Source organism: Drosophila pseudoobscura, chromosome 3 (genome assembly GCF_009870125.1).
Source record: "Drosophila pseudoobscura strain MV-25-SWS-2005 chromosome 3, UCI_Dpse_MV25, whole genome shotgun sequence".
NCBI lineage: Eukaryota > Metazoa > Arthropoda > Insecta > Diptera > Drosophilidae > Drosophila > Drosophila pseudoobscura.
Genome location: NC_046680.1, coordinates 6,162,358 through 6,181,607, shown reverse-complemented (window position 1 = coordinate 6,181,607; position 19,250 = coordinate 6,162,358). Strand labels below are relative to the sequence as shown.

Sequence of the window (19,250 nt, the reverse complement as noted above, 5' to 3'; positions counted from 1 at the left end):
AGTCGTGCCAAGCACGAGATCTGTAAATCAGAAACAACATTCGGGTAGTGGGTCAGTATCAATACCCTAAGGGCTTATAGGAATATACCACTTGGCTTAAAAGAATTCAAATTGTTTTAAAGAATTTAAGGGATATTTGAAACACTTAAAGGACATTTATAGTTGAAAATACGATTTTAATCAGCTGATTATCCTTAATCCTTTGCTGTAAATATGATCCCCAGAAGTATGCTGCAAAATTCAATATTCCCTATAAGAAGGTCATTGGACCTCCCTTACGCTCAGTTCTACTAAATGAGTAAATAAAACATAAAAACATAAATAAATCGACAGTGACTGTTAGTGCTGGTTTGATATCGTGACAAATCCATCAATAAAATCCTGAGAGACTCAGTGTGCCCCAATGAGCTTTAACATGTTTGCTAAGTGAGACCGCAAGCCAGAAGCATCACGACAATTGGATTAGCAAACCCTCCTACCCCTCGGACTCGTCCGGTCCGCATCAAGTAGAGAGGATTTAAGACCGCTTATCACAATGTTTGATTTTAGTGTCCCATTGTTTAGCGTCTTAAGAGTAGAACCGAGATTAACATTTGTTTTGCATATGGCTCGACATGAGCCGAGCGTGTGGCTGAAGGGTGTTTGAAAGTGCGTCACCTTTTGGGGGGGGGGGCTATCTAAAGCAGTTTTACACTTCGTTTGCACCTCCTAAGATCAGATCGAACTTTCATTTGGGGCAGTAAATGGTGTCAAAGTGAGAGTCGAGTTGGTAAATACGACTAAAGCAAAGATTAGAAGCTGGATTTGCCACGTACATACGTAGTATGTATATCCATTGGTAATTGCAAGAAATTCCAGTTATTCTCTAAAAAAAAAAACACACGTTGGCAGCAACAATAAAAAGGTTGATAGTAGTCGCAAAACACAATCAGAGGGAGAGAGAGAGCGAGAGAGATCGAGGGAATCAGAACCAAAACGAATTCCATTGGATCAGCCAGGCATGAACTATGCATAGCTAAGAATTTTTAAATAACACATAGTAACTGTCCAACCACCCCAGAGGGGAGTGAGTGGCCTTGGGGAGAGAGTATTGTGTTCAGAACTATTCAGAACTAATTAAAGCTCCCAATGCGAAAGTGAAAGTGATCGACTCTTACTCTGCCTGCCCTGCCGGGGGTAATGTAATGCAAAGAGCAATCCACTCACTCCTCTGAATGCCAGCTATGATTCGAGCATAGCTCTCGGAACTCGGTGGCATCCACGAGTAGGGCAGGTGATCGTTTAACCAGTTTTTGTTTTTTTTTGTTTCGGCCACACTTTGTTGGATTGTTTTCGGGGTTCCCTCTGAGCGTAACTCCCGAGCAATAATTCAATTCGTTTACCCAAAGTTTCATTCATTCAAAAATCAAAATAAAAAACCTCGTAGCCATAAATTTTCCATTGTCCCATTTCGGTGGCTTCGGTGTCTTTTGGGAATATCACGATTTCATATCACTTCTGGGCCCCTAAGGCGCTGATACATACAAATATATCACTTTGTCAAGAGCATCATATGGGACTCCTTCGATTGGGTGCGAGTGCGAGGTTCAAACACTTGAACGGATGGTCTTATATACATGTATTCTGTCCCTGACAAGCTCGTGGGCATGCCCTGGTCTCTTTTACTAAGTGTAATCTATAGATGATTCTGATAAGATTCGATTCGCGACGGATATAAGTACATACATAGGTAAGTACCTATGTACCTACTGTCACCTAGGCACCTCACGGGCTGTCCACGGGGCGCGTAAGTGGCCTCCCTGGGTTTTCTCGGCAGAGTCGAGAGCTCTGCTCCAGTGACGTCCGCCGCCACGAGCGTGTTTGAGTGTCTCGCGCCGGCGCTACAGCACAACCCCCAGCCACACCGTATAAATGGAGTCCCAGCGCCGATTCAGCGTTCAGTCGGTCTGAAATTGTGGCGAGAGCGCGGTACTAAACGGTAGCATCCGTCGAGCGGCAGAGAATCGTAACCGAAATCGAACTGAAACAGAAATAGAAACAGCAGCAATTGCTTTGTTGTGGCACCTGGAACAGTAGTTAATATGCTCACATTTTCCTCGATCGAAACCGAATCAGATCGAATTGCTGGCCAGCAGTGAGCGGGCGGAGAGACTGAATTGCTACGCCACATTAAGAGCGACGAACCATAGAAGTGCTAAAATAACACCCACAACCTCCAACAGCCCCCAACAATTCTCAACGAAGCTCCACGAATTTACCCCTTATAGTAGGATCTAGTAGGAATTAAATAGGACATTAAACATGAAGCTGATGTGCTGTGGTGGGAGCAACGACTCCATGGACCTGAAGAACCCCAAGAAGGATGATGAGGCCGAGGCCAAAGGTAAGTGGAACCACAATGGAATATGGAATGAATTCCATACAAAATTAATATTGGAAAATATCAGGCAAGTTAGATCAGATTTTAAAATGGTGTTTGGCTAGAGGAAGGACAAATTATGGCGGTTCTGTCACAATAGCAAACACAATGTTACTATTGATTAACTGTAGCCCTCAACTGCGGTTCGACTACATAAAATAATCGCTTTTCAGGTGGTAGGGAGATTAAATCTGAAGTGCCAGTCGGTGACAGTCTGGTCTTGCGCCTGTTCTTTTTAATGGCCTAGTGCTATCGGCTCCAAGCCCACAAACTAAGAAACCAAATGTGCATCTGCTTTATGGTACATATTTAAATGGTATTCTCCAATCTTAGGGACTTAAACGTAGATATATACATATGAATATATCAATACCTGGAACTGGAGTGGCGCCTCAGACAGGAAGCTGGCATTTGTTTGCACTCGCACAGCCCATAAATATAAATCATCAAAGTTCGTATGCAAATTTGAGTCCAGTGGAAAGCCGACAACTGCCAGTATATCAGTATAGTGCACACAGATACGAACCGATCACCGGTAATCTTTCAGTTATTCAGAGTTTGTTTGGGTGTCTGTCAGTCACTCCACTCCGTGTGTGAAACAGAGCAACAAAACACACAAAGAATGCTCCAGTACGCCACAGACAGACAGTCTAACGCGAATCCAGTTTAGTACGCGTACCGGCGGCTAATGAGCAACGTCAGCAGCGGCAGTGGCAGTGGCAGTGGCAGCGGCGACTAAACTAAGCAAAAACAAAAACAAAAACAAAAACAAAAACAACAGCAGCGTCGACTAGAGATTTAGATAGGAGATACGTTCTTTGAACAATTAGAGTCGGCTCGATAGCAGGCTGCGTGTAAGGCGTATAAGGCGAAAACATAAATCTAGCATATTTCCTATTATGTTCCTGTTTTGACTAAACCAAACCGCTTTCCACAGGAGGAAATTGAGCTGAATAGCTGAAATTGAACAGAAGCAAAATGTGAACAGAAACCTTTTGGCCGTCGAAAGGGACAGGCGAACTGCTAATTAAATATGCGTATATCCGTATAGCGATTCTTATAACCGAACTGATTTGCGACTTGCAAAATCTTTTTTTAGAGCTGCGTGTAATTGCATTCAAATTCATTAACACTTGACAAAAACCGGGGAAATCTTCCGTCAGAGCATAAATTACTCGAGTGCGCTCGAAATAAACAACTAACTCTGGATTATGTAATTGTCATATATGCAGTATTTAAATAATTTTCACTAAATATTCAAATTGGCAAGGTAGGCGCCATGGCGCCCCCAACTGAGACAAGGCTGACATCCGGCTCCAGGCAGCACCGCAACTCTGGTCACAAATCAGCTAGAAGGGAAGGTTATCCCCCTCCTCACCACTCCACAGTGCCAGTGCCCAGTGCCAGCCACCCCATATAGGGGAGGATCCAAGCAAACCGGCTCCGTCTGTTTTTTTTTGTTGCTGCTTGATCGAAAATCGCCCCAAAGAGTTCCTCTGATAAGCAATCCGACGCACGGCTCTTGTCTAAGGTTGTTGTGACATCAGTTTTGGATTCCACATCCACTCGAAAGCAGTCCCTGTGCGACCCCCATCCAATGACAGGTGTGATATGGAGTGGCACGGGCTATCTGTTGACTGGACATTTGAAAGTCGTTCGGGGAAACTCTGCCTCTGGTCGAATGGCTAAAATCGTTATCAGCCAGCGGCGCTCGATGATAAGTCGGTTAAGCTCTGATGAATTTACACAATAAGCGTGTCAAGACGTCCAGTCGACACCTCGTTCATCATTCGTCCATCCATTCATCACTGGGATACGGTACCCTACGGCGTGGTGTGGGAAAGTGAAGCACTCCAAGTACTGACACAAATTCGATTACAATTTGAATTTCAATTCAGAATTAGTTGAATGATAATTGCATCTGTAATTGCGTGACTTCCATACTTCCCCTTTATCGGGTGCACACCGTAGTAAACCAAAACAATGAAATTAAGCTTTCAGCGAGCAGCGCAGCTTTTGCGATTAAACTTTTTGAGCGAATAAAAAGCTCCCCAACCTGCGCGACTTCAAGTTCAAAGCTAACGGCAACAGCAATGAAGCGATTCAAAACTGGCCGACTATAAATCGAACACAGATTGATCGGATCTGGAGATTGAAAGCTGACAGAGGCTCAAAGTAGCCCCCCGGCCATGCCTTGACCAAATGATAGCCCCCCGTTATCAGCGATGCATACGTAATGCCAGAATACCAGAATTGGTTACAGCACTGGGGGCCTTAAGGTGCAATGGATGACATACGGCTGATAAGCCCGACTGGAAGCGTTACACGCCCCGAAGCTTATGTAGGGGGTGGCACGGTTCTGGGGGTAACTTTGGGAAGCTGCACGCTCATTTGCTCACAACTAACAAATCACACAGATAGACAGAGACACAGATACACAGATACAGATACAGATACAGAGATGCTGCTGGTTAGATGATCTGACTATTTGCGTACAGCACTGGTAGCACTGTTAGATGCTCTATCAAGTATCCATCAGTTAGTGAACGGGCTTCGCGGTGAAAAGTTGTGCCAGACAGAGCAATCCTGTAATTTTTGAGTTCAGAGCTGACGAATCCCATTATGGTTAACACCGTGAAGAATCGTCGTTTCGAGGATGAAGGTGGGTCTTATACTTTGAATATGATGTCCTTTCAATGCTCAAAGGGTGTCTTAAAGTGACTATTACGCGAACCTGTACTTCTCAATAAATTCAATCACTCTCGCAGCATACCACAATCAGCCTACTACAAGTCCTTAAGATCCAACACAAAGTCTTGCAGTAGGCCCCTGCGATTCTCTCTTTTTAATGGTTTGGTTTTGATTGATGCACAAATCGCTTTTCAGATGCTCTCTGCTTAGTGTAACCTCAAGAAAATCTCAGTTAAGCCTCATAATTTACTCAGGCATCATCTCGAATTGGCATGTTCTGACATGCCAGATGCAGCGCCATGATGGGTCTCGATACCGTTGATTCTCTTATCCGTTGGAGATAAGAATATCCAAAGAAGACGAGCCCCTCGACAGAAGAATGAAAAGTGGGTGTGTTCCAGTATGGGTAAATCCTGGTGCTTGCAAGTACTGTAAATGCCGTAAAATCTGGACTCAAAAGCAATTGTAACTGCTAGTTTACCACCCACTTATGGCCATACTAATCTCAGCCGACTCACTTGAGATTAAACCAACAAAGAAATAGTTAAATATGCATATATAAAGGCAGATAGATTCAACTGTTGGGAGAGATCTTAAAGGGGCGGGGGGTCCCCATTTCGGCGTCATTCGCAGAATGAATGAGTGAATGGAATTTTTCCGCAAGAATCCGCCACGTAATCTGGAAACAGAAGCGTTCCAAACCGCAAATAGTTATATCTCCTAGTCGCCTGTCTGCCAGATAAGGGATGATAAATTTTAGTTAAATTACGGCAATCACAGAAGAAGAAATAAACCCGAAAAAGGGGTAGAGCTTGAACAGTGTCTGCCATAAATCTATTTCCAGCTGTAGCCAGTTTAAGGGGGCCGAAACGTAAAAGCGATTCCAAATCTTGGACAGACTTCAACAGGCAAGCGACCTACAGGTGACCTACAGCTTTCTACAAAAATATAAAAACCCATCCAGAACCATTCATGGCGCAGATAGCGCGGTCAATAGCTGATAGCAAATCGATTGATTGAACTGAATGGAGTGCGCAGTCGATGATCAGATTACCCACCGCACCTCCTAATCGATTACGTTTCGTTGCAGGTTCCGGTTTGGGAGTACGCCACTTCCAGGTCTTTCTTCTATTCTGCGCCCTGACGGTGGCCTATGCCCAGCGCGTCAACCTATCCGTGGCCGTGGTGGCCATGCTTGATTCAAACTCCGCAAATCCGCATTTTCCTGTAAGTAAACTTCACTGGCACCAACGTCAGCTCGAAACCTAGCTAACTCTTTTGCTTTTTAGGAGTACAACTGGTCGGATAAGATAAAATCCCTGCTGCTGAGCAGTTTTTTCTGGGGCTATGTGGTCACACAGGTGCCGGCTGGCCAGCTGGCGAGGAAATTCGGTGGCAAAGTGATGATCCTTTCAGGTCTCACCATCTGCTCGGTGCTGAACATCCTAACGCCCCTCTGCGCCAAGTTTGGAGGCTGGCAATTGGTGTGCGCCCTGCGTGTGGTCGAGGGTCTATGCCAGGGCGTGGTCTTCCCATCCACGCACACTATCCTATCCCAGTGGGCGCCCCCGAAGGAGCGCGCCACGCTCGGCACGTGCGCATATTCGGGCAATCAGTTTGGCACGATCATCATGCTGGCCACCAGTGGAATGTTGGCCGCCTCATCGGCTGGGTGGCCAAGCATCTTCTACATCTCAGGCGGAGTCGGATGCGTATGGTCGGTCGTGTACTTCCTTTGGGGCGCCAGTTCGCCGTCGGAGTGCAAGAGCATCTCGTCGGAGGAGCGGAAGCTGATTGAAATGGCGCAGGCCGGTGAAGTGGCCACTGTACAGGATCAGGCAAAGGAGCAGCCGCAACCCCGTACACCCTGGCTGAGCATATTCACATCGCCTTCATTCTTAGTGCTGATCGTGGCGCACTCCACTCACAACTGGGGCTTCTGGACCCTGTTGACTGAGATTCCCAGCTACATGAAGAACATCCTGGGCAAGGACATCAAGTCGAACGCCCTGCTCTCGTCCCTTCCCTACTTCTGCATGTTCTGCATGTCGTTCGTCTTCTCCGCTATATCCGCCCAGTTGAACAACCGCAACTGTATCTCCACAGCCACCAGTCGCAAGCTGTTCAACACGATTGGAACCTGGATCCCTATGGTCACGCTTATCGGACTGGGCTATACGGGTGCGGACCAGGGCACCTTGGCCGTTGTCCTGCTCTGCTTCACCGTAGGCACAAACGGCGCCACTTACCTGGGCTTCAACATGAACCACATAGATCTGTCGCCGAACTTTGCCGGCATCCTAATGGGCATCACCAACTGCGTGGGCAATATCATGAGCATAATCGCCCCGTTAGTGGTTGGTGTCATTGTCACCGATGAGGTAAGATACTCGGCTATACTTGTCAGCTCCCTCCACTTACTGATTCGGTTTTTCTGTTGTATTGTTCTTTACAGAAAGATCCCGATCTGTGGCGCATAGTATTCTTCATTGCCGCTGGCTTCTACCTGGTGGGCAACGGGCTGTTCGTGATCTTCGGTAAGGCCGAAGTGCAGCCCTGGAACGATCCCCCGGCGAAGCCCAGGCGCAACTCCACGCCTCAGGTGGAGTCGCAGCACTAACACCGACGAATTTAGCGAAATGTGAAGAGAAACCGCTAGTCAGCTAGTTCAGTTTTCCACTAAAACCCAGCCGAACCGGATCCGATCAGATCCGATCCGATCCGGTAGTCGGCCAACTGTCAATCCTAATTGAGCAATGAAGCGCTATCCAATGCATTTTCGCATTGTCCGAACTAATTCGCGCTCCGTGTATATTTTTGTATATTTGTAAACTTTTCGTTACTGTACTCTGTATTCGCGTTCCCCTCGTCTTAGGTTTAGTTATAGTGACTAATTATGTAAGGGCACTCACAAAGTGAGGCGAAAATAATAATTATATTGTACTATATGTGTGCTGTATCAGACTACAGCTACAGCATGTGAAAAGAAAACCACAAGAGGGTTTGATTCTCAAAAGCGGTAGGGGGAACGAGACCGCCACAACATCATCCAGTGGGCCTTGACATACATACATGCATTATTGATCAGATCACGTTCATATCTATTGCTCTGAGATGCGAGGTTAAAATACTTATTAGGTCTCCATCGACCTGTTAGTGCTTGAATCCTTTGTATTTCAGGCCGAGGAGTGCGTCATTGGCAGGTGGTTCTGATCTTCTGGGGCCTGTCAGTCACCTACGCCCTTCGTGTCAATCTATCTGTGGCAGTCGTGGCCATGACAGCTTCGGCCTCCGTGAATCCCGAGTTTCCGGTCAGTAAACCTCACTCCATGCGAACCATAGGCGGCTAGCCCATCTTCTTAATAGGAATACGACTGGACGGAGAAGACGAGAGCTCTGTTGCTGAGCAGTTTCTTCTGGGTTATGTGGTCACCCAGGTGCCGGCTGGCCAACTTGCCAAGAAATTCGGTGGCAAAGTAATGTTCCTTTCTGGCCTCCCCGTCTGTTTGCTGCTGACTATCCTCACGCCCCTCCGCGTGAAAATTGGAGACTGGAAAGCGGTGCCAGGGCGTGGTCTTCCCATCCGTCCACACGATCCTGTCCAAATGGATGCTACCCAAGGAGCGCGCCACGCTCGGCACGTGTGCCTATACAGCCAATTCATTTGGCACGATCATCATGCTGGCAATCAGTGGACAGCTGGCTGCCTCATCGGCTGGGTGGCCAAGTATCATCTACGTCTCGGGTGGACGTCTTAATATGGGCGATCATTTTTGGCGCCAGCTCTCCGTCGCAGTACAAAAGAATAACGCAGGAGGAGGGGTCGATGATTGAACTCGCGCTGTCCGGGCAAGTAAGCCAAACGGAACTGAAGACCCCTTTGCTCCGAATCTTCAGCTCGCCCCCGTTTCTGGTCCTAATTGTTTCGCACAGCGTCTTCAACTGTGGCTTCTGGACACTCCTGAAGAGCGTCCTTGGCAAGGACTTGATGTCAAACGCCGTGCTCTCGTCCCTTCCTTACGTCAGCATGTTCTTTATGTCTTTCGTCTTCTCAACGATGTCGGCTCAATTGAACAACCGCAACTGCATCTCCACGGGGACCAGTCGCAAGCTGTTCAACACGATTGGTCTGTGGATCCCCATGATCACAATCATCCGTCTGGGGTATGTGAGGGCCGACCAGTCCACCCTGGCCGTGGTCCTGCTATGTTTCACCGTTGAAATGAGCGGCGCCACTTACCTGGGCTTCAACATGAACCACCTGGATCTGTCGCCGAACTTTGGAAAAAAAAACTTTCGGCCGAACGCCGAAAGTAAAATTTACTGTCGGTTCTGTGTGACTTGTCTCGCTTTCTTGGAAAAATATGGGGATTTGACAACTGTATTAAGGAAATGGATTCGAATTTTGAAGATTCAGAGGAACAATTGGGTGGATGGGAATACTTATAAATATATAAGTATGGCGCCACAGCCATAAGGAAAAGGATGTTCTTGAGAAAGGCCATAGCGACCATAGAAGTGGTGTCTATGAGCAACTACATTCCTTAGGAATGTAGTAAGTATAACTGCCATAAGAATGATATCTTATCTGCTTTCGTAGCTCAGGATTCTATAAAGTTATAACTGTATCACCGTATATCATGTACCATCATCAGTTAAAATAAATCCTTACATCGAAGTGTATCTATAAAGAATATGCGAATCGAAAATAAGCAAGTGATATTTGTACATGACGTTTACAGCCAGCGCCGTCTGGTGGTAATTACATGAAATGCTAGCTGTTTTAAAGATCTCATGTATAGATCACACATTTTCACACCTCTACGATCATTTTTAGAATTTCTAGCACATTGTCGACCGGTGGCTTTGAAAAACTTTCCACGAAAATAGTTTTTTTTTTGGCGGCTTAACTCACGTTTAAATAAAGGGGCTTAAGTGGGCTAAGTTCGTTTTTTAATCGGTATATTGAGACGGTATATTTCGGTATATTTCTGAGGGTGACTGAATATATATTTTGTTGTTTTGTTGACAAATAAAAAATGGAGCACGCGGTGGACACCGTTCCAGAGGACGTTGCACCCAAATTGGAAAATAAATTCAGCTCTGTACTGAAGCCCACGGCAAACACGGTCGTAAAGTGCTTGAAATGCGAGAAGGTGTATATATTTCCCGCTGACAAAGACGACTGCCTGGCGCACCTGTATCTGGAGCATCGGCTGGTCATCGCCGATGTGGAGGATATCGCGCTGTTGGAGGATTATTTGCAATACTGGCAAAAAGAGTTTCATAGTGCGCGCCTAAAGTGCCTTTTGAGTGATTCTGTTATATAATTTGGTGTCTTTCAGGCCATGAATTCGAGCAATACTGCACGACCATGTTCCTGGACCAGTTGCCCGATGGAACATATGCCAGAAACGAGAAATATTATTTGCTCTGTGATATACTGCCGCAGGACTATGAGCTTCGCCAGCGACTGCGGGAGGAACGACTGAAAACCGCCCTGGAGCGACACCATTTCGAGCTCACGGACCGGAACTTCTCCAAGGAGTGTCTTTTCTGCAGAACCGTAATCAAGGGCCTTAGGGCCGACTACCTGGATCACTTGTTTGACAAGCACTTTCTGCTGGTGGGAAAGCCCGAGAAGTTGGTCTATGTGGATGAGCTGCTCGACCAGCTGGAAGCAAATTTGAACCAATTGATTTGCCTGTACTGCGAGAAGGTCTTCAAGGATAGAACCACGCTGAAGGAACATATGCGCAAGAAGGGGCACAAGCGCATCAATCCCAATCGCCGCGAGTACGACAAGTACTTCCTAATAAACTATAATCGGGCCCCGGCGCCGGCACCTCGAAAGCAGCAGCACCAGAAACGACGACAGCCCTCCGGGTCAGTCTCCGCAGACGTGGAAAACATGGACTTTGACAAGCACTTTGCTCGTCCAGACTCGGAGGGCGAGCACGATTCGGACTGGTCTGACTGGGCCGGGGATGGCGAGCCACATTCGCTCAAGTGTCTCTACTGCCCGCATTTCGGCGACCATTTCGCTGGCCTCAAACAGCACATGATAGATGCCCATAGCTTGGATTTCGATGTCGCCACCAGCGCACTGAACTTCTATCAGCGCGTCAAGGTGGTCAACTATATACGTCGCCAGCTGTGCATGCGTCGCTGTGTTAGCTGTGACATCCAGTTTGATGATCTCGACTTGCTAACCGAACACATGGCCCAGGAGTCTCATTGCGGTATCGGTGAGCGATCCAGTTGGGACAAGCCAGAGTTCTTTTTCCCGTACATGGAAAATGATGGCTTGTTGTGTGTCCTGGACGATTCAACGGGCGACGAACCTGATACCGATGTGGTTCGCATCATTTCCGAGGACAGTCTGGCGCAAGTCAACAAGGATGCGGAGTCGTTATCATTAGAGAATTTTAAGATATAAAATGTAAATTTTAGAGATATTACAACAGTTTTTTTTTTCATCGGTATATTTGCGGTATATTTTGAAAATGTGATGGTATATTTCTAAGTATCGGACGGTATATTTAATCGATATATCGTCTCTAGCACAAGTGACATCATTTAAAGGGAAAACAATAAAAAAACATTGAAAATGGACGCCCTGGACATACTGGAGAAGCGCATCGATGCATTAACCCGAGTCCTGGGGCCCGTGCGGGAGGCGGAGAGTGACGAGGGAATAGTGGACTCTCTTTGTTCCGCCAACGCCCTACTCAGTGAGGCGACAACAGGACGTGCCCAGCTGCAGCAGTGCGTGGGACGGGCGGCCGAGCTAGAGAAGTATTTGGACCCCAACTTTCTGGACGAGCACCAGCAGGTGCGCTCCAAGGAAGTGTATCTCAATGCGGTAGCACCCGAACTGCACACCCAGGCCGAACAGCTGGAGCGGATAAAGCAACTGGAGCCGGCCCTGGGCGCGGAATACTTCCGTAGCATACCCAGCGAGTGCCTGGATCAGCTGAAGCAGGTCACCCAAAACAACGGGGAGTACGCACAGCAGAGCGAACTTATCGAGGAGAGCCTCATATTGGCTATGAAGCGGTACGGGGAGATCCAGGAGGGTCTGCTCACCTCGCTGGATGCCATGAGCGCGCGCCTTGATCAGGTGGAGCAGCGCATGGATCAGAAAAAGAAGAGCGATCTCAACAAAGATGTGCCTCCCAAGGACTGATGACTGAGCACATCCATACGAGACTGCTGAAAGTATTTAGATAAGATTTCCGATCTACTCTCCACCTACATATACTCGTTTCCGAACAAATAAAACTGGTCGGATTCCCTGGTGGGGAGAATGGATCCAAGATGCTTTTTCCATTGTAAGTTTCCTTTTATCGTTATTTTATGCTAGCACAATATAGAATTCTACCAAATTAAACCTAACAGATAGACAAAGATTATAACTCGGGGAATACATTCCCTTTCGATTCGAAAGTGGAGGTATTGGCCCTAACTTCGATGATGGGGGGCACAGTCTTAGCTCAACCATGGAGTATTAACCTCCTCCAGTTTCGTTCCTAGAATCGCATTTCGTTGCGCTGAATCCGCTCGTAGACGGACTGGGTGAGCGGGGCATAGACACCATCCGATCCTGCATAGAACAACTCATCCTCGATGGCCGCCGGATCGAAGCCCTGCTGCTGTAGCTCTACTTTTCGCAGCTTGAACGTGCCCGTTAGGTCGATCTTCCGGAGGAAGCGCAGGAACTGCGGACGTGCATAGCTGGGCAGAGCCTTAGTGAGCTCCTGGCCCAGCATCTCCACATTCACTTCTCGCGTGGGATCGTATATGGCGGCCATACCGGCCCGGCCTTCGGTTTGGGGTATGCTGACCCCATACACGATGACATCCTTGTATCCGGCCAGGTTGCTGAGCTGTGCCTCCACCTCGCTAGTAGAGACATTCTCTCCCTTCCAGCGGAAGGTGTCGCCGGTGCGATCCTTGAAGTAGAGATAGCCCCGTTCATCGGACACCAGCAGGTCGCCAGAGATAAAGGCCATATCGCCCTTTGCAAAGACATCGTACACCACCTTCTTGGAGGAGGCCTTCGTGTCCACATAGCCGAGGAACTCCCGGCAGGGATTGCCCTTCACGATTTTACCAATAAAGACGCCCGTTTCGTTGGGCTCACAGCGGTCGCAGAGACCCTTTTTGTTTCTCAGCGGCTCACCCGTGTGGGGATCGGCTCGTATGATGGATATGGGATAGATCTGCGGTAGTACCCGTGAAACGAAGCCAATGGCTCCCACAGTGCTGTCGTTGTTCATGATATTGGCGTTGCCCTCGGTAGCTCCATAGAACTCACCGACGCGCTGGATGCCAAAGCGCTCAACGAAGTGCGGCCAGATTTGTGGACGCAGTCCGTTTCCAAAGACCATGCGCACCTGATGCTTTCGGTCATGTGGTGCCGACGGAGTGGACAATATATAGCGGGCCATCTCACCAATGTACTGGCCAATCTGTCGTGATGGATTGCGTGAGAAGATAAGGTGTTATCAATTAAATCACTGCACTTACGGTGCACTGGAAGCGTGCGCAGTCGGCAAAGTAGCCAGAGGCACTGAATTTCTTGCGTATGACCACCGTGGAGCCAAAGAGCAGGGCCTGGCCCATGCTCATCACCCCGCCAGCAGTGTGATAGAGAGGAAGGGGTGTATAGAACACATCCTGGTCTCTAAAACCGAGGGCATAGTGGATGCCAGCGGCAATGAAGAAGTAGCTACAGGATAGAAATAATGAACAAGAAATGCTAAGCAGGAAAGGACTATCAGGAGAAAGAAATACTCACCGCGAGTGTGTGATGACCGCTGCCTTGGGCAGACCAGTGGTGCCAGAGGTGTAGATGTAGACCAGCTTGTCGTGGTGATCCGCCCGAGTGGCGCCTGCGGCCACTTTATCTTTTGCAGCCGTGTCCAGCAGTCCGTTTAGTTGCTGGGCCAGACCCTGACTCAAGCCCTCGTCAGCAGCATGGGCCTGGCTGCCCTCATCATTGAATTGATAGAGTCCGACATGGGCGGGTAGATCCTTCGCAATGTCCATCACGGCCGATCGGAAGCTGGCCCCGTAAATCAAGGCCGTGCACTGGCCTACAGTGATGCTGTGCTGGAGGGAGGCTCCTCGCAGATTCGTGTTGATGAGGGGTGTAATAACACCTATCTTTGAGAGACCCAGCCAGGTGGCCACAAACTCGGCTCGATTCTCGAGTAGCAGTCCCACCACATCGCCCTTTTTGTACCCGTGACTGTGGAAGACGTTGGCCACGCGGTTCGAATGCTCGTTCAGCTGGCGGAAAGTCCACTGCTGGGACTCGCTCACGATGGCCAGCTTGTCCGGGTGCCGAGCCACACTGGCCTCGAAAATGTCGCCAATGTTGAGGTTCTTGCGCTCCTGTCGCTTCACAAACATCAGCACTCGAATATAGGCAATGAGAGCGCTAAAACAAAAATAGTTTAGATTCAGAGTCGCTTTCGGGAGTATTTGCTACGCAAAAAGCCTACACAATATCGCGAGGTCCTGTCACCGCCGCTATGTAAAACCATCTCCAGCCGGGCCGCACCAAGAGTGTTGCTATCACGCTGCTATAGAGAGCCGTCAGTCCCGACCAAGCTCCTAGGTAATACCAGATCAGGGCTGTTCCTCCCGAGAGGACGGGTACCATTATCCACTGTAGGTAGCTTCGCCAGTTGGACCTCTTCTGTTCCATCGGATTGTGACTGGGATCTATGGCTATGGAGACCTAAAGTAGCAGATGAAAGAGTCTTAATACGTCGCGTTAACGTTGAATGTAGAATGTCGCTCTTGTCACCAACTAATGATCCACTCGATCCCCCACTAACCCCTCCATTAGGAGTTTATTCAAAGCTTTTCCTGATCTTCTGCTAATTGCTTGCTGTTTTGCTTGCTCTTCAGTACAGGTAGTCCGCATTAATCATTTAGCACTTTATTTAAGCAATTCGCAAACAACCAAAACGAAATATAAACACAGAAAAAAATATAAAGATAATATGCGGATACTAGTATCCGTTTCTATGACCAATATGTCCAGCGGAGATATCCTTGAAGTGCATCATAGCCTTGTGCTCCGCATCGGTAGTCAACTTGTTTGAGAGACGTATCAAAACGCAAATAGTCAGAGCAGAAGTGAGGCCCACCATAAAGAACAGGATCTAAGATTGGTTATTATAGCGGGGGTGCTTATAAGGATATTCCCTTTACCTTCTGCCAGATGGTCAGAGGTTGGCCCTCCTCTTCCATTAGGAGATCGCTGTCGTCGCTGCTTGTCATCATTTTAGGAAAATTTTTGTTCAGCTTTTTCGATTCTTCTCACGCTTGAATTGTTCGGTTGATTTGGAAGTTTGAGCTAGTATTTTTTTTGACAGTTGTTTCGAGGGGAGTTGGTTCTGTCATGTTGAACGGTAATGATGTCACATTGAAATGCATCTTTAAACGTGTTTTGGCTCATTTTTTCCCCATTAAAATGTGTGATATTTACCCTCTTTTAACTACGATTTTCAGTCGCCGTGATCTTGACTTTCAAGTTCGCTTAAGCGCCAAAAATACACTCGAATAGGATCACATCAAGATGCAGTAATATTTCCACTAAACCTGATAAAAAAAAGACCCCAAACAGACGACAGTTCGCATAATACTCTCAAGACCCAGACCTAGTCCCGGTTATGACCAGCAGCAGACAAAAGTAAACTGGTTTCAGTTTCAGTTTAAGATCTTGTTGTACTCTTCGAAAGGGGTATTACAATTTTTATCAGATGTTTGCATCTACTGCATGTGTATGAACTATCTTTAAAGGTCGTTGTTGAAAATCATGTGACTTCATGACTTTCTTCATAGCTCATCGAAGATTTGATTCAAATTGGATTATCATATTTTATGCAAGGGTATCTTTAACTTCGGCCAATATCTGATTTTATTTTTAGTAGTTTTAATGGCAACGTGAGTATTATTGTTGTCAGATAAGGTGGCGGCCCCAAACCAACTGAATCACAAAGCAAATCAAGCGAAAACCAAAAATATGTTAACCATAAATACTTGTATGCCACCTCTGTGTGTGTGTGTATATATATTTTGTAAATGGTATTTACCTGGGTGGAGTTCAAGGCCGTCGGACCATGGCTGGGGGCAGCAGCATCAATAGTGGCTGTGGCAGCCCCATCATCAGCGGGAGCGGTGCACATGGTGTCGGACTTAGCAGCACATTAACAGTGGCTTTGGCTAGTATGTGGATGGGATTAACAGCTTTGGAGTTGGCTCTGTTGTTTCTATCGCTTTTGATGGCTACTTTCGTAGCGAAATTATAGGTAATTAGGCGCCAGGCACAGTCGGAAGGAGGAGACAAAAAGAGAGAAGAGTTGAGCGATAGATGGAGACGTGGAAATGGCGAGAGGAGATGTACAGGGAAACCACAATTGTAGTGCAAAGGTGACACAAAAGAAAGAAGATGAAGAAAAATGGCCTGTTTTTGAGGCTAACTGATGCTGTGACGCTATTGTTTTAAGTGTATCCATTTGTGTGCGGATGTGTGCGTGAGTAAGTACTTTCAAGGTGAGTTTTGGGGTCTGCTCTGCCTGTTTACGTGCGTCGAATCGCAGAGTCAGCAGAAACTTACGCTTAAGCTGCCTAATAAAACCCGTTAATGGGTGTTAAAGCCATGTCTAATGTCGGAGACAATTAAACCACGTTTATTATTTAGGAAGTAAAACTATTGTACGTAGCAGGCGGTGGCATACAAAGAGAAAACTGAGGATTTAAAGATCAATGAAAGATATTTAGGAAGAAATAAAGGTTTAGAGATCTTTAAAGGGACATAAATCTTTTTATATATTTATGAATTAAGACTTCACTTCTTAAATATGTATTTAGTTACTGGACAAATTTCCAATGAAGACAAAATATGAGAAAACTCTATCAAGAACTTGACTTCAAATGGGCTGATTAGATTGAATTGGTCTCTGATTGCTAAAGCTTAGATCAAATATCCAAACTCGTTGAAGTCAGTTTATAAACCTCTGCTTTTTCTTTGCCCGTGTTGAACATTTCCTAGCACCGCATAAACATCACTATCTCACTTTCTGTTGGACTTAAAACTTAAATTTCAGGCCACAGGCTGCAAATTAGTTTTTTTTCTTTTACAACATTTGGCGCATGCAAAAATTAAGTGTTGTGGTTGTTGTTTGTCTCTGTTTCTGTTGCTGGCATACATCGGCAGACATCATTAAGAGCCCAACCTCGTCAAGCGCCTGAGACGCGGATGCGGTTGAAGCTGCCACTGATGCTGCGCGACGCTTCATCACTTTCACTAAAGTCTTCTTCTCCTTTCTTTTGTTATATTTCTTTGCTTATGGTTCCCTCACATCTCGTACTGCTCTGGGGATTAAGATATCATTGATCTGTCTTGGGGATCGCGCATCATCCGAGTGTAAGATCAGAGAGGAAATTGCGTATGAAATTGTTAAGCACTTGATAACGCTTGATTGATTCACGGCACGCACTGGGTAGAACATCAGCCGGGGTCTCGGATAGATGTCGGAGTTTTGGAGTTATGGGAGCTTAAAGCCGGTCGCGTCGTTCGGCCAGCAGCTTCGTTCATCAACTGCGCCCCAAAAACCTGCCAGCAGCCGGTCCGCAGCCTGAAGCTGAAGCTCTGCCAGCGCCGCAACAGGTCGCAAACGGCGCACGAAGCTGGCTTCGGGTCGAGGCAATAAGCTCTGCACCTGAGTCAAAGCCAGAGACAGAGCCACACAGGCCACACAGACAGGCAAATCAGGTGAGCCAGGTGTGTCTGAGTGTGTGTTAGTGTGTTTTTGCATTGTTATTAAGCTGAATTGTCGGCTGCGATTCTGAGATTGTGGTTTGCACGTGATTATTCCGCATGCAACATGGAATTTGGTCTTTTATGCGGGTTTCCCTTTTGGCCATCAACATGTCAACAACCACACAGCGTCAAGAATGCGCTTCTAATGGGCGGCGGAGGAGTACACTCCAACTCCGGGCGAAGGAGGAATGGCAAGTGCAGAGAAAGGGGTCCAAAGAGTGTGGAAAGAGGACAGGCATTTAATTCAAAACACGTGTTTCACTTTAAACTCTCTTTGTACACCCTTAGAGGGAGCATATACACAGAGATACACACTATATCGTGTGACCTGTATCTTATAGTTCGCTATGAATGCAAAACAAAACTCTTTCTAACAGCTTCTTTGGAGGCTTATATACTGAACCACATATCACTTTCTGCTGAAAGATAGGGAGGGATCGTTTGGGAGAGTATTAAAAGCCTCGGCTATATGGATTGGGTTGCTTTTCTTGTTTGAATATGCTTCTTTGCTTTGCTGCTGTCTCTGATTCTTTTTCTGTCTCTGCCCTTACATTTCCCTCTATGTATGTATGTCTTAGGAATTGATGCGTTACCACTGCCCCTCTTCAAAACCCTGCAACAAGTGCACTGCAGACAGTTTATTACATATCGTTTTGCATGGTGATTTTCCCAGCTCAGATCGTTTGCCATGACTAAGCGAAATTACTTCAAACAGCCAGGAAAGAGAGAGATAGCAAGGGTACGTACTGAGGGAAGAGAGAGGCGGCAGGGCAAAGCATTCGGCTTTAAGTGAGGGGAAGATGTGGTGGGGTCACAGGAGCGGGCGGGGGAACTGGGTCAATTGGGTGTTGCACAACCAGCATTTGCCAGCATTTTACAAATCAAAACAAATCTAAAGCACTGTAAAGCAGCGCAACGCTTACCAATACTGAATAAAAGTGTCTTTCTTTGAAAGATAAGTGATATAAACTGCCTTAACATATCACAGATACACGTACATATCTTTGAGAACGTTTGGGTCAAAAGCGGATAGATAGACGACTGTTGATGCTGATCGTACACGCAATGACTGGCACTGCTATTAATTGCAGTCATAAGAAAACAACAAGCTTTTCATAGCGAATCACTTGTCGTCCAACAATCAATATGCCTGATTCTATGAGTCTTGTTACGTACTATGGACTGGAAACCCCGTTAACAAGGTTCTCATTCAGGTTAACTACTAGCTGCAATACCATATACCAAAAGCTCTTCTACTATTATTATTAACTGAGCTTTAGCTTAGCCAGCAATCAA

At 46.8% G+C, this 19,250-nt stretch overlaps 5 protein-coding genes and 1 pseudogene across 10 annotated transcripts; 4 read left to right on the top strand and 2 right to left on the bottom strand.

The window, feature by feature from the left end:
- Positions 1-1,928: 1,928 nt before the first annotated feature.
- LOC4803621 (putative inorganic phosphate cotransporter) lies at positions 1,929-8,096 on the top strand. 2 transcript variants are annotated; one of them, XM_001360273.4, is made up of 4 exons: positions 1,929-2,383; positions 6,201-6,337; positions 6,400-7,491; positions 7,566-8,096. In XM_001360273.4, exons 1-4 carry the CDS (start codon positions 2,302-2,304, stop codon positions 7,728-7,730), a joined length of 1,476 nt encoding a protein of 491 aa, XP_001360310.3. In that variant the 5' UTR covers positions 1,929-2,301; the 3' UTR covers positions 7,731-8,096. The 2 variants fall into 2 exon arrangements, with proteins under 2 accessions (XP_001360310.3, XP_015039209.1); XM_015183723.2 differs by lacking the exon at positions 1,929-2,383 and adding an exon at positions 4,953-5,081.
- A 178-nt stretch (positions 8,097-8,274) lies between these two features.
- Positions 8,275-9,823, top strand: LOC117183522 (putative inorganic phosphate cotransporter; annotated as a pseudogene).
- Positions 9,824-10,086: 263 nt separating this feature from the next.
- LOC4803620 (zinc finger protein 277) lies at positions 10,087-11,568 on the top strand. Its single transcript, XM_001360272.3, has 2 exons — positions 10,087-10,399; positions 10,456-11,568. The coding sequence occupies exons 1-2, from the start codon at positions 10,150-10,152 to the stop codon at positions 11,547-11,549; spliced, it is 1,344 nt and encodes a 447-aa protein (XP_001360309.2). The 5' UTR covers positions 10,087-10,149; the 3' UTR covers positions 11,550-11,568.
- A 75-nt stretch (positions 11,569-11,643) lies between these two features.
- DCTN3-p24 (Dynactin 3, p24 subunit) lies at positions 11,644-12,503 on the top strand. Its single transcript, XM_001360271.4, has one exon. It carries the CDS (start codon positions 11,721-11,723, stop codon positions 12,297-12,299), a length of 579 nt encoding a protein of 192 aa, XP_001360308.2. The 5' UTR covers positions 11,644-11,720; the 3' UTR covers positions 12,300-12,503.
- Fatp2 (Fatty acid transport protein 2) lies at positions 12,319-17,758 on the bottom strand. 5 transcript variants are annotated; one of them, XM_033378779.1, is made up of 6 exons: positions 17,632-17,758; positions 16,225-16,417; positions 14,623-14,861; positions 13,914-14,558; positions 13,643-13,844; positions 12,319-13,584 (listed from the first exon to the last, which is right to left on the bottom strand). In XM_033378779.1, exons 2-6 carry the CDS (start codon positions 16,315-16,317, stop codon positions 12,643-12,645), a joined length of 2,121 nt encoding a protein of 706 aa, XP_033234670.1. In that variant the 5' UTR covers positions 16,318-16,417; positions 17,632-17,758; the 3' UTR covers positions 12,319-12,642. The 5 variants fall into 5 exon arrangements, with proteins under 5 accessions (XP_033234670.1, XP_015039207.2, XP_015039204.2 ...); XM_015183721.2 differs by having other exon boundaries at positions 12,643-13,584; positions 17,494-17,758; XM_015183718.2 differs by having other exon boundaries at positions 12,643-13,584; positions 16,225-16,420; positions 17,600-17,758.
- LOC26532884 (uncharacterized) lies at positions 15,050-15,506 on the bottom strand. Its single transcript, XM_015183722.2, has 2 exons — positions 15,341-15,506; positions 15,050-15,291 (listed from the first exon to the last, which is right to left on the bottom strand). Exons 1-2 carry the CDS (start codon positions 15,410-15,412, stop codon positions 15,139-15,141), a joined length of 225 nt encoding a protein of 74 aa, XP_015039208.1. The 5' UTR covers positions 15,413-15,506; the 3' UTR covers positions 15,050-15,138.
- Positions 17,759-19,250: the final 1,492 nt, after the last annotated feature.